This window comes from Colletes gigas, unplaced genomic scaffold (genome assembly GCF_013123115.1).
Source record: "Colletes gigas isolate AHSC1104 unplaced genomic scaffold, ASM1312311v1 Colletes_gigas_Sc00002, whole genome shotgun sequence".
Taxonomy (NCBI): domain Eukaryota; kingdom Metazoa; phylum Arthropoda; class Insecta; order Hymenoptera; family Colletidae; genus Colletes; species Colletes gigas.
Window position 1 is genome coordinate 8247678 of NW_025106631.1, and position 12896 is coordinate 8260573.

A 12896-nucleotide genomic window follows, 5' to 3' on the forward strand; every position below is an offset into this window, starting at 1 on the left:
TTTAATCAAGTTAACATTCTCGTACAAATTTTAACAATTTTCAAGTATATTTATGCGCTGCCAGTCGCGAGATTAAGAATTGGACGACTCTGGTTGGGAAGAAACAAACATTCAACTCTTAAATCGTTTCAACACTGGTATAGAAATGGTAACAATCGGTATGTCGATCTATAGGTACATTGCACGCCATTTTGTAGTATATTTATGTACTATCAGTCGTGAGATTAATAATTGGATTACTCTGGTTGGGAAGAAACAAACATTCAACTCTTAAATCGTTTCAACAATGGTATAGAAATGGTAACAATCGGTATATCGATCTATAGGTACATTGCACGCCATTTTGTAGTATATTTATGTACTATTAGTCGCGAAATTAAGAATTGGACGTTTCTAGTTAGGAAAAAGCAAACATTCAACCCTTAAGTCGTTTCTTCTATGGTTATAATCAAGCCAACACTGCTATAAAAATGTTAAAAAATCTATATATCCACCCTACATCGATCTGTACATTGCGCGCCGTTTTATAGTATATTTATGTACTATCAGTCGCGAAATTAAGAATTGGACGTCTCTGGTTAGGAAAAAGCAAACATTCAACCCTTAAGTCATTTCTACTCTGGTTAGAATCGAGTCAAGGCTGCTATAAAAATGTTAAAAAATCTATATATCCACGCTACATCGATCTGTACATCGCGCGCCATTTTCGAGTGCCTTTATATACGCGTTGCATTTTCTGGCATTGTCGCGTTTGAAAAGGAGATTCCGATGGGGTTGTCCGCTCGCAGACGGGGCCGCAACAATATTTCCGTAGCGAACGATTCTTCACCGCGCGGCAGATCCGCTCAGGAGGGCGGTAAAATTGTGAGAGGATCGTCTTAGGAAGACGTCACCTCCACCAGGCACTCTCTAATGCCGCGAAATTCCCATATCTTCGGCTGACGTACCGTCACTCGGCCTTTTCCTCGTTCCCCGTGCCCGCTCTGTCTCTCTTTCCGAATGGATCCCGGGGCACGACGAGCTTCTTACATAAATCACGAGCGTTTAACCCCGTTTGAGAAGGAGGCGGCAAGTTTCCGCGTGGGAGGGAGTGGAACGAGGGGAGGATGTGCCAACGGGGGCTATATATTCGGGGATGAAGCGTGCGCGCGGTTCGGCCGCGTGTTTTGCGTGGCGAGCCAGAAATCCTGCCTCGATCGAGAAATCCACCCCTCCGCGTCCCGCTTTTTTCCCCCGATCGACGCGGATTAATAAGGGTTGGAAGAAAAGGTATATCCTCGGTATCCCGGATGGATTCGATTCCGCGAGCTTTCTGCTCGACGAGCAATTTTCGAACACCGGATTCGATCGACGTTTCCGGTATCTGGGTAACCCGGATACTTGCTTTTTCTTTCGTTTTTACCGGGACTCATTATTCCCGCGCGATAGAAAAGACCATTGTCTGTCCTGAGATGTACGACTCCTGATAAGAACGTATGCGTACAAGATTCGTCAGAAAACTAGTACTAGTCGCAATTTATCATCGATTCTAAGAAACCTAGAGAATCATAAATCTTACGATTCGACATCTTGCCGGAGTCAAAGACAATAGGAACAGGGGGTTTTCTCTTTTTGCCGTAGCCCCCAGATCGCGTACGATCGCGTATCTCAGGGTTTGTTTGACGAGGGTAGCCCCGTTCCCCGGCGATTAATCACTCGCTATTAATTAACAAGGGAATCGTTCCCCTCGTTCCGATCCTTGGACCGCTTCCAACGCAGCCTCGTTCCCGCGTTTAGGGGGCTCGAGATCGTTACACCGTTCAGCCAGCCCTGTCGGTGGTTTGCTCGAAGGTCACGGTCCTTAACTTTTATAAGCCTCGAGCCGCTCGGTTAATTACAATCAACCCCTCGATTAATTGTTCCGTCGAACAGGACGACGGTTTAAAGCGTTACGGTGCGACGTCCCCGGCGCGACAACTCGACCGGGGCTGCTTCGACTTCGAACGGTTCCGGTCGCTGTCGATCGATGCCCGGTGATTTATGACGCTGTCACCGGCGACGATACCTCCGATCGCGACGCTCTCTCTCTCGATACCTTTCGAGTTCTACCAATTTATTCCATGCTGTTTCATCGATGCAATCCGGATACCGGAATCTATTCCATTCAAAATCATAACGTCGGAACTCGGTAACCGTCACGGGCTCTAATTGTAACGTGAAATTTCGAGAAACTTCCGCCTAGAACAGTTCTGGAAATCTTAACAGGTTCCTATACGACGGGTGATTTTAATGATACAGAATTCCTTCAACATACGTGATAAATACTTTTATAATTAATATATTTTATTCTAATTTTCAGAAGTTATACGTGTGGTAATATTAGAATTTCTTTTCTTGTGTTGAAAGCAAGCATATAATCTTCGTGCAAATTTCGTGAGAACGAATTGGGTTTCATGAAAAATTAACGTATTAACGAGCAATCGATGCGGACTCTTCGAAAATCGTTTCAACGACTGGAAATGGAAGAATGGTTTTTCGCAGACAGAATGGCGGGCGCGGAAATTTGTCAAGTCGGAAGCCGGGCGATAAAGGAAATCGTTATTTAAGCGGTCGCGCGGTTATTTCTCATGGTAATTAATAACCGAACAAGTTGCCGGAGCTTCGGGGGTAATTTCGGTGATTACTTTAGCAACGATTACTGTCGAGGGTCGTTCGCGAACGTGATTCCGAAGTTTCCGTGAGCACCGTGCTAAATCGTTAATTACGATCAGCGCGATTAATCACCCCATTGGCGACGACGGCAATTTAAGCGACGCGGGTGCTAACGCACGAGGTGTAAACACGACGCAAAGACGATCCGTGAGAAACGACAACGCCACGTTTCTTTTCCCCTATGCTGATCTTTATTGATTCTTTTTGATATTTGCGACCTACGATGAATTCTAAAATCATCGAGACATAGAAGAATATTACAAAATTGTGTATCGTGTCAATCACATATCATTCATACCATAGCACAGGTCACTCTTGTCGCTCTCACTCTATTCATCCATCCAGGATGCAATCGATCACAGTTCGTGTAACATATTTAAGAAATTCATTCAGGCACAGATACATACGATTCACACGTTTATTATGTAATAATATCCTACAATATCAACTCTACCAGACGATTCTTGACGAAATTACGCTGCAATGTAACAGATACACTAGCCAAATATCTCTGTGTAATATAATTACGAATAAAACAGGAGCAGATAAGTAGAAGAGATCAACGTATGGTCAGACAGACGCCTTAACCGAGTCTGTATACAGGGTATTCGACCACCCCTGGGAAAAATTTTAATGAGGGATTCTAGAGCCCAAAATAAGACGAAAATCAAGAATACCAATTTGTTGATGGAGGCTTCGTTAAAAAGTTATTAACAATTAAATTAAAAAATTTCAAATCGTTCTGGAAAAATTATTTTCGGTTGCGGGGGTCAATTTCAATCATTTTTGTTGAATAGACGCACCCTCGATTTCCTACGCATTTTCGAGAAAAAAATTCATTACTGAAAATATGTCTGACCAGACGTACACCCATTCCCCTTAAATTTTTCAGCGAAAAAAAGATTTCAAATCGTTCTAAAAAAATTATTTTCGGTTGCGAGGGTCAATTACAATCATTTTTGGTCGTTACACATACCCCCGAAATCTTGCGCATTTTCGAGAAAAAAATTCAGTACGAGCGGAACTTTAAACGTTAATAACTTTTAAAATTTTTCCCAGGGGTGGCCGAACACCCTGTATATCAATGTTCGATCAGATTATTCTTGACAGAATTACACTATATATACTAGATTCACTATCTCTGCAAAATATAATTATGAATAAAATAAGAGTCAAGTAGAAGAGATCAACGTGGTGTCGGTCGAACGCTTTGGTCGTATCAGTAGAATATATCCACGTTCAATCAGACGAATTATACTACAATTTAACAGATTAGCTAGCCAAAAAACATAAGGTCTTTCTGAATTAACCCTACAGTATACAAATTTCGCGTACGAAATGACGTAAATTAAAAAACGTGTAGTGAGCTCCGTAAAGTTACACGAAATCGGTTTCGCGGGCGCAGATATGCAAATCAAAGCAAAAAAGTTCCCCGCGAACGACGCGTTTATAGTTTAATCGAGTTTACGAGGGCGTTTTCGTCGGCGCGTTCATTTTTATTACAGCGCCGCGAATCGTTGGGAAAAAAGTCTCGTTAAATCGGCTCCCGTTTCCGAGTTAATGTAAATATCAATCGAGGGGAGTTTTAAATATTACTCGGGGCGATAATAGACGCAACTATCGCGCGTCACGATCGCCGAGCGCGCGGTCCACTGTTTGCGCGTGCCGTTTTTATTTCCCGGTGATTTGTCCGGTACGCGAGAGACCGGGACCCGGTTGTCGGCCTTTAATTTTTCAACGGTCTAGTTTGTTGTTTACATTTTTACTTATTTAACGCTCGAGCCGCGAACGAATTGGCTACGCGCGGCCATCGCGAATATTAATCGACCGCCACCAAGAATCACTTTTCTCGCCGTTCGGTGATTGCGTCGGCCTCGTTATTATTCCATTCGGCTAAACGAACAAATAAAAATGCAAACATTCGATTCCTACGACTGCATTTATCTGCCATTTATACACTTACTTTTCAATGCACTTTCGATCGAGTTTTGGTTATTCGAAAGCGATGATCGTCGAATCTTGCTACCACTGAAAAAACGTCTCCAAGATATTACGGACAGAATGTGTTAATTATCTTAAAAGTAGAAATAAATAGTACGACTATGAAAGTGGCGAGCGCATTGAAAGATTCTCCGAACATCCATATGCAAGATATCCACGCTAACCTATTTAAACGCGCCTTTTATGCATCCTACATATCTGATACGATAAAATACGTTTTCCACGGTATGTGGCCAAAGTCGGGTCGGTATTCAGCGAAATCGACGGGCACGTTCGATTTCGGGGACCCTTTCAGAAAACCTTTCGCGTCGGACTTCGAAAAGGATCACCGTCCCGTGTCGGATCCTCCCCTTCGTCCTTGTTTCGCGCTCAGCCAGGCCACCGTAGAATTAACCACAGTCCCGAGCTGTCTGGAAGCTCCCTTGGCCCAGGCTGCATTAACTTTCCGGATCGCGAGCACCCTCTCCTTCCCCCAACGAAATCCAATTCCAGGGAATGCGGTCATTTTCGCATCTCTTTCCCTCTGTTTCTATCTTATATCGTTCGCGCGCCTTCTAAGCTCGAACTTAGACTCTGGTTACACGCTCCTGGGACCGAACAAATGGACTCGTCCCTCCTGCGGACGGCAACATTACGGCCTGGGGAATTTTTGGCGAACGCTCGACGCGATAAACTTCGACCTCGGTTCCTCCGGATGCTCGAATATTCTGCGGACTCGACGCTCGCCGTTTCGTTCCTCCTTTTAAAACACGTTGCTTAAAATGTTCGCTAAGCGGGTGTGGTTTCTCGTTCGCGAACAAATTAAACTAAATTAAATACTGAATCAAACGAGACTCGCTGGTCATTAAGTCTTATATATTAAAATCAACACATTGTTACGTTCACGAGGTATTCGTAAAACACAGCTACTCCTTTTCGTGGTCATTCCTTGTACGAACTGTGACTATATGTATATGTATACACTCCCAATATCCTAGTCGTCTAAGGCAGGGCCTGCTAGAAAGCCTTACTGACTCAGCGTTCAAAGTTAGACAAAATTAAATAGTACACGCTTGAAAAAGTACACATTAAACCGTACGTCGAGGTACAAAATTTCTTATGATACTCTTAATTCCTATCTTCTTGGCGCACGATTTCTAGAAAATTGGTGGTTATTGGTTCAGTCATGGTCAGTGTGGTACCGCGGAGGTGGTGTTTGGAGTGGGTTCCGGCGGGCGTCGATGATTGGCGTGATATTCGGGGCGAGAAGGTGTCAGATCGTGGCACGTACGTCCGGTTGATGTCGCAGTTTCGGGGGTTGCAGCGAGGCAGGCGGCCCGAGGCAGTCGATCGTGCCGGAGCCATGTTAAGCAACGTAACGCATTCGTGTTCAGTGGCACGGTCGGGGGATTACCAATGAGGCACGTCGGATTACCGCAGTTAGCGGTGTTCGTTAGACCACTATTTTAATTAAGACTATTATACGTGCGCTCGAGTATTCGTATCGCCGGGGTCGGGGCCAGAGCCCGTTACGTGCGCGGACCGCTAAAACGCGACGTCGATTCGTTTCGCGACCTATCGATTCTAATTATCGACGCGACGGGTGCGCGCCAAACGAGACCCGCCGGATTCGAGCTTAGAATTACGAAGCTCCAAGGACCCTGACCACCCCCCGTCAAACATCCCACCGTTTTCGAACTCGATTTCACGTCGAACGATTATCTTAACAAATGCAGATGCAATCGATGCATTGATTCGGGTACTTTGATATAAATACACGTGCTCTCACTGACCTGTTCTTTGCAATTTTGTTCACAGTTATGGTGGATCTGGTAATTCACTAATTCCTTTAATAATCGGAGCTCCAGATATAGCATTTTCACGAATAAATAATATAAGATCTTCATTATTAACATTAGAACTACCAAAGCAGTCAAAATGACCCATTCATAATTTTCAATAAAATTTCGACTGAATTTCTGAAAATTTACCACAATTTTTTACAAAAGAATGAGTAAACAATTATTTCCATTGCATTATACATTTCTTCGCGTATCTATCGTTTTAATTTCATTGGTACAAATAAATACACTATAATTGTCGGTAGTACTAGTGTCAAGAAGAATTGTATACTCAGGCAGAGGTACAGATTTTGTTATTCTTGGCGCCTCGCGGATATTAGATCGCGTTCCGGAATGCGATCCGAATAGTTCCAGATTGAAAACTTCTTCCTCCCCCATCTGCAGGCTCCGCGATAACTTGTGGAAACAATCGAACGAAAATTGGTCTCTGACGCGTCGCTGCGACAATATTTCGACGCGGAGAGCGTTCGATGGAAGCAAACGAAGTTTCACGGTAGAAATACCGAGAAGGAACATGGTCAAACCCGTGGCAACGATAGCGCGGTGAATAGCACGCTTGATTTCCGCGAGATACAGGCCGTGCTCGAATCTCGTGCCAGTCAAAAGCATTTTTCGTCCGCGGACCGCCATTCAGCGAAAAAGCTAACCCCAATTCCGAACTTTCGTCGTTCGTCGCCCTCGTACAATAAAATTAAGAAAATATTTAAAATGATTCGAGCCTCCTGTATTCGATAGTGTTTGTTATTCTTACTGTACCCTCAAACGTGATCAAATGTTTTCTATATGGAGGAACAAAGATGGGTCTCTGTACCGTTTTCAAAACGCTGTCTATTGTCTACCCCTTTACCATGTGGTTTCATTCCCACGCAACTTGTCCCTTCGTACCTTCGAACTCACAGTCTCTTCCCCTATTCTGTTCATCGCTGTATCTCCCCAGACATTCGAAACTCGCTCACATCTCTGGAAAAGCTGCCAGATCATTCCTCCTTCGCTATCTTTAACATATCTTTCCCTTCTTATTTAAATACATATTGTGGGAAACAGAGAGAAGGAATAACTCTGGAGGTTTGTAATCGTTGTCGTTACCGTCATTATTATATTTTTTTTAAAATGTGTATATTCTTCTTCTTATATTAGTTTAACCGGCTCAGAAATTCCATCTTCCAATCGCGATCCTACAATATCATAATATCTAATTTTTACTTCTAAATTTCGAGACTATCCTTGTTCCAATAATTGCCATTGAACATCCATATTTTACATTTTCGTCGATGATGGACATAATTTACGAAGTTTACGAGCTATTTCAATTTGAATTTCGATGAAAAATCGCGACAAAGTCTCATCGATGTTGATTTACTTCCTTACCTGGTGGCTATCAGAGGACACGTGATGCTGGGGGAAGCCCAGGCTTCTGGACTCCAGGGCGCGCACTCGTAGAGCCTCAATTCTCGTCCTGAGACTGCCCCGAAGACGCTGCGCCATCCTCCGGTGCAGCCACCCCCGAGCCCGAAGCCGCTTCCGGCTCCTCGCGAGGTGCTCGCGCTGCTTCCTGCGCCGTCCTCGCTGCTCTCGCTGCTGGCTCGTCCGTTCTATAAATAAACGATTGTGACTTGTCAATTTTATCGTCCTTGAAACAGACATTTTTATATCGTGCGCCAAGTGAGACCATTAACACGTTGACTGCCAAACGAAACCCCTAAAAGTAAAAGGAAAATTCAATTTTGCTTTTAGAAAATTGCAAACTAGCATACCAAGAATTTGTCTTGGAATTTATTTTTATAGACTCGTTAAAATTCAGGGGATCTGCCTAGCTTTATTTTCTTTGACATCTGATCTTGAGAATTAATTGTTTTGACTCCTTGGTGAAAAGTCGTGTCACCCATATGTGGGTGACGTGGCAGTCAATGTGTTAAAAAGCCTCAGACGCAGGGACATTGAATGATCGAGTCGAGTGTGTACATAGGAATAAGTAGTCGAGTATTTGCGAGAGAGTTGATAGCGTAGCCCTCTGTTGGCCAGAGCGAGAAGCGTATATATTTCGAAATCGTTTTCCGTGCATTTTTCTATCGCTCAGGACCATTTGCCGGCTCGAATAAAATGAAAATCGGTCGCGCTCGGGGCCCGGAATGCGGATCGGGACGAGCAGCGTCTAAGAAACGCGTGAAAAGAAAGAATTCCCGTTGTTATCGACGGGGAAACAGTGGATGCGTCGTCGGTTTCGCCCCGCGAGCCGGGTGCATTCCGGACATGCGTCTTTTGCAGGCAAGAACGGTGTCCCGGGGACACGACGCGGAGAAAAAGCGGCGAAAACCGGCAGAGGAGGAAGCAGCTTCGAGAAATGTAGCCTCATAAGTGTCAAGCGCATTTTCCCGTGGCACTTACGAGGAGACAATATCGAGCGAGAGCCAACCCTCCGGACACGGCCACGTAGCCGTGTATTCCGCTGGCGGTTTTCGCCACGGTCGGAATGCACCGTTGCCCGGGGGACACAATGCCCTCCATCTGCACCCCGCGGGGATGATACATCGGGAATTAATTGAACTGTCGAATATTGACATTCCGTTGAAAACGCTGCGTGTTTACGTCGCGATGCTCGCGCCCCGTGTCGACGGACCGTGTCCTTTCCTTCCCCTGGATACGTTTCGTCCTTCGGTTATCTCGACACCCTTGTCTCAACCATCCCCTTCGATATTTCCTTCTCGTTTCACCGTTACACGCTCCAATTCCCTTCGTCTTACGTTCGCTGGCGCTACATAGCACGACGACTGACCCTTTATTTAGTAAATTCAAAAATAAAGTCTATATTGCGACAAGCTGTTGATATTTAACACGATGTTAACCGTTTTATCATTCTCTGTATAAATTAATCTCAGAGTTAATATGTTTCTTGATGCTCTGTCGTTTTTAAGGGAAACCACTGTGGTGAAATAAAGGCAATTTTCCAGAATTTTTTGAACATTTCATGAAATACTTTTTGGAAAAATTTTGTATAAAAATATTAATTATTATCGTAAGAGGTCTCTAAACATTTGTTAGAAACTAGCAGACGTGTAATTTTTCACTGCAATTTTCTTAAACTATAAGACAGTAGCTCCGATTTTAAAAGATAATTATTTATTATAAAATGGTGGAAGTTTGAAGGAAAAATCTCGAAACACTGTGACAAAATGAACGTTTCTTTCAACACCAATCGTTGTGCAGGTGGCCAACAACAGTACCTTTCGTGTACAGTATTTTTTTTTTTCCAATTTTCGCTCGCGAAAGGGTGGATGCGTCGATCCGTTTCCGCTTCCTTCGCGATGGGCCAGACGATTTAATCACCGGTTTCGCGTCTGCGGTCGCGTTCGCGTTTCAGTTTTTGTATTTCGGGAGGGGTTCGTGCTACGGACAGCGTGTTCCATTAAACGATGCATCCGCGCGCAAAGGGACGACCGTCGACTATTACGTCCGCAAACGCAGCGACAAAGAACGCCCAGAAGGTATCCAACGGTTCGATTGGTTATCGAGAAAAACCGACCAAACAACAGCAATTAGTTGCTCCGATACGCGTTCGATAAACCGTTGGATATCATTTCTCCAGGACCCGGGGTTCGTTTCCACGGTCCGTTATATTCCTCTTTGATTCGCTGGACGTTTCGAGCGTAACGACCGAGCTTTCCTCTGCGGAATCCATTTCCTTTGATTCTTTGCGTCGCCAAGTGGAACACGACAAATGTCCCTGGTCAATATTGACCGTTTCGCTTTTACGGGGCGGCGGAGAAACGGCGGGCCGTTTCGAAGCGCGTCGACTTTTTCCGGAAAATTTCATTTCTCGGTCCGCGCGGCGGAACGCGTCTTCCCGATAATTAATTAAATAACAACGCCCCGGGCCTCAAGACGATGAAAATTACTCGGTTTACAGACGGTACGCGAGGCGCGCTTTGATGTTCAGCGACGATAATTGGCCGCGGTCCACGTTTCAATTATTCGCGGCGGTTCTAAAGCGATGGATCCAAACGCTGACAAAGATCTCACGACTGAAAGGCGAACCTCGCGACTGTTCCCAGCTGACGAGACAAAGAGTTCGTTAAGAGGTCGATTAAAATTTTACGTCCAGCTTCTTTCAAAAACTGGGATATTTCTGTTTGCGATGTATCATGACGTTGCTCGTTTCTTTTATCGTCCAAATTCTTGAGGGATGCTAGGGAACGAAGATGCAAGATAAAAGGAAACCGAAGGGAGGAGCAATTGTCCTAGAAACGGAGCAACATTTTTGTTTCGCGAGAAAGAAGTAGGCAGAAAACGTGTTTCGCTTCTCTAAGCTTTTCTCGAGCTACGAGGAAATTAAGCCAATTAAACCCTCGGGCTCGAGATTTTCTTTCGGCTGGCAGCCGTCCAACTTCCCGTTGCACCGGCGTTTCTCGAAAATCTACTCGACTTTCGGACAGCGGCGCCGATGGATTTCTCAACGAGGCGTTCACGATACGCAAGACGTCTTTGGATCAGTGAAGATCATAAAAACTGCTATCGATTGCTTAAAATATTCGCGGTTGGGATGAAAGTGTTAAAATAGATTGTGTTATTAGCCACGTTTCAGTTACTATTTCCTGTGTGTCATTGTCTATTTGCAATTTGTGTAATTGTAGTGAGATTCGTTTCTCGTTGAATCTTTTAATCTGATCACCTAGATCCAACAAAAAGCAACCGTAAAACTGTCGTCTATCATGTTTACGATCTACTGTGCATTCGCGAGAAGTTGACAACTGTGACGTCACCCTTTCACTTTCGTCGTTTCAGCCAATAGCGACGATACGTGGACATCTAATCACCAATCAGACCCGCATTCCTTTCGCTATTCAACTTCTCACGAACGCATAGTACATGTACATATTTCCAGTGATGCATTTCTCGTTGCATTTGCACTGAATCTTTTAATCTGATCACCCAGATCCAACAAAAAGCAACCGTAAAACTGTCTATCGTGTTTACGATCTACTGTGCATTCGCGAGAAGTTGTCACCCTTTCAATTTCGTCGTTTCAGCCAATAGCGACGATACGTGGACATCCAATCATCGATCCTCTAGCCAACTTCTCGCAAACGTATACTATTTCCAGCGAATTTTTCCAGTTTTTCTAATCGTCTGGATATTACATTTCAGTTGCAGGGTGTTCGAGGTGAATCCTTTCGATTCCGCGGCGGTTCCCGCGTGACCGTAACGCGCGGCGATGATAATGAAAGGGAATAATGGCGCGGTGGCGCGGTGAAAATCACGCGGATCGCGATGAATATGGTTCGTCTGGCGCGGAGTCGATCGGCCGATTCAATCAGCTCGAATTGAGAGTGTTCGACGCGGCGCGGGGGGAGGAACGAGGGGGGGGGGAAAAACGCGCGATACAACGCGAGCACAATGCTTCGATCGGGAAACCGCAGACGCGCGGAAAGGCTTCGCGATATGGATAAGGAAACTCCATCGGAAATTCTCCACGGCCTAACTCGGGAAAAATTCCACTGTAATTCGATTCTCCCATTGTTTCACACGTTTTCGATAAAAGTGAGACTGTCGAGACGTCAGTAATTGCGTTTTTTTTTTTTTTTGATCCAATGGAAATTACTCTGTGATATAATTTTAATGGTTTGCTATTGCAAACGGTCGAATCGCTGTACTTTGCTCGTATCGATCCACGCGGGGATCGTACGATTTTCTTGGCATCGTTTCGGTCCACGTGCTCGCGTCGCTTTCGTTTCTCCACTTTAATTTTGTCGCGACGCGGGAAATTGTTTGCGTGCGATGGAACCATTCGACGATATATCAGAGATATATTGCCGCGTTAACGGGACGAGATACGATCGTTTCTCTCCTCTCTGAATTAATGAGAAACGAGATGCCTGACGGGAGAACGCGCGGGGGAGACACGATAAGGGAAATAAAATTCCGGTTTTACCAAATCTGCGATCCGTCCTTTATCGGCGAAGGTGGAAGGGTTCGTTAGCGTGGTAAAATCAGTCGTTAACGACGCGATAAAAAATTAAAAATTGCAGGGGGGCTCGATAAGCGCGCGGATACAACCAGTAACACTATTCGAACAAGTTTTCTAACTTTTCTAGATTTAATTATTTTTTATTTTATGTACTGGAAAAATAATATATTCTCATGGTTGAAAAATTATTATTGAATTTTACATCAATCATATTATTATCGTTCTCAATAAAATAGTTGTGTTTTCGTATGCTTGCAAGTTATTACTGCCACATTTGTATGTCTTTGTGTGTCTGTAATGGATACAAGTGCTGTGTTATTGTTATAGAACGCCAATAATTCAGTAATAACGGGCGTTTATTCGTTCTTTTAACTGTTATGCAAAGAATAGAAGTGCATTCG

The 12896-nt window shown here is 44.3% G+C and overlaps 1 protein-coding gene across 2 annotated transcripts in view; it reads right to left on the reverse strand.

The window, feature by feature from the left end:
- LOC122403809 (beta-1-syntrophin) overlaps positions 1-12896 on the reverse strand; it is a 348571-nt gene that overhangs the window by 20863 nt on the left and 314812 nt on the right. For both annotated transcript variants that reach the window (XM_043407560.1, XM_043407552.1), the window contains exon 5: positions 7902-8125. In XM_043407560.1, coding sequence (XP_043263495.1) covers positions 7902-8125 — 224 coding nt within the window. The remainder of the gene's footprint in view (positions 1-7901; positions 8126-12896) is intronic.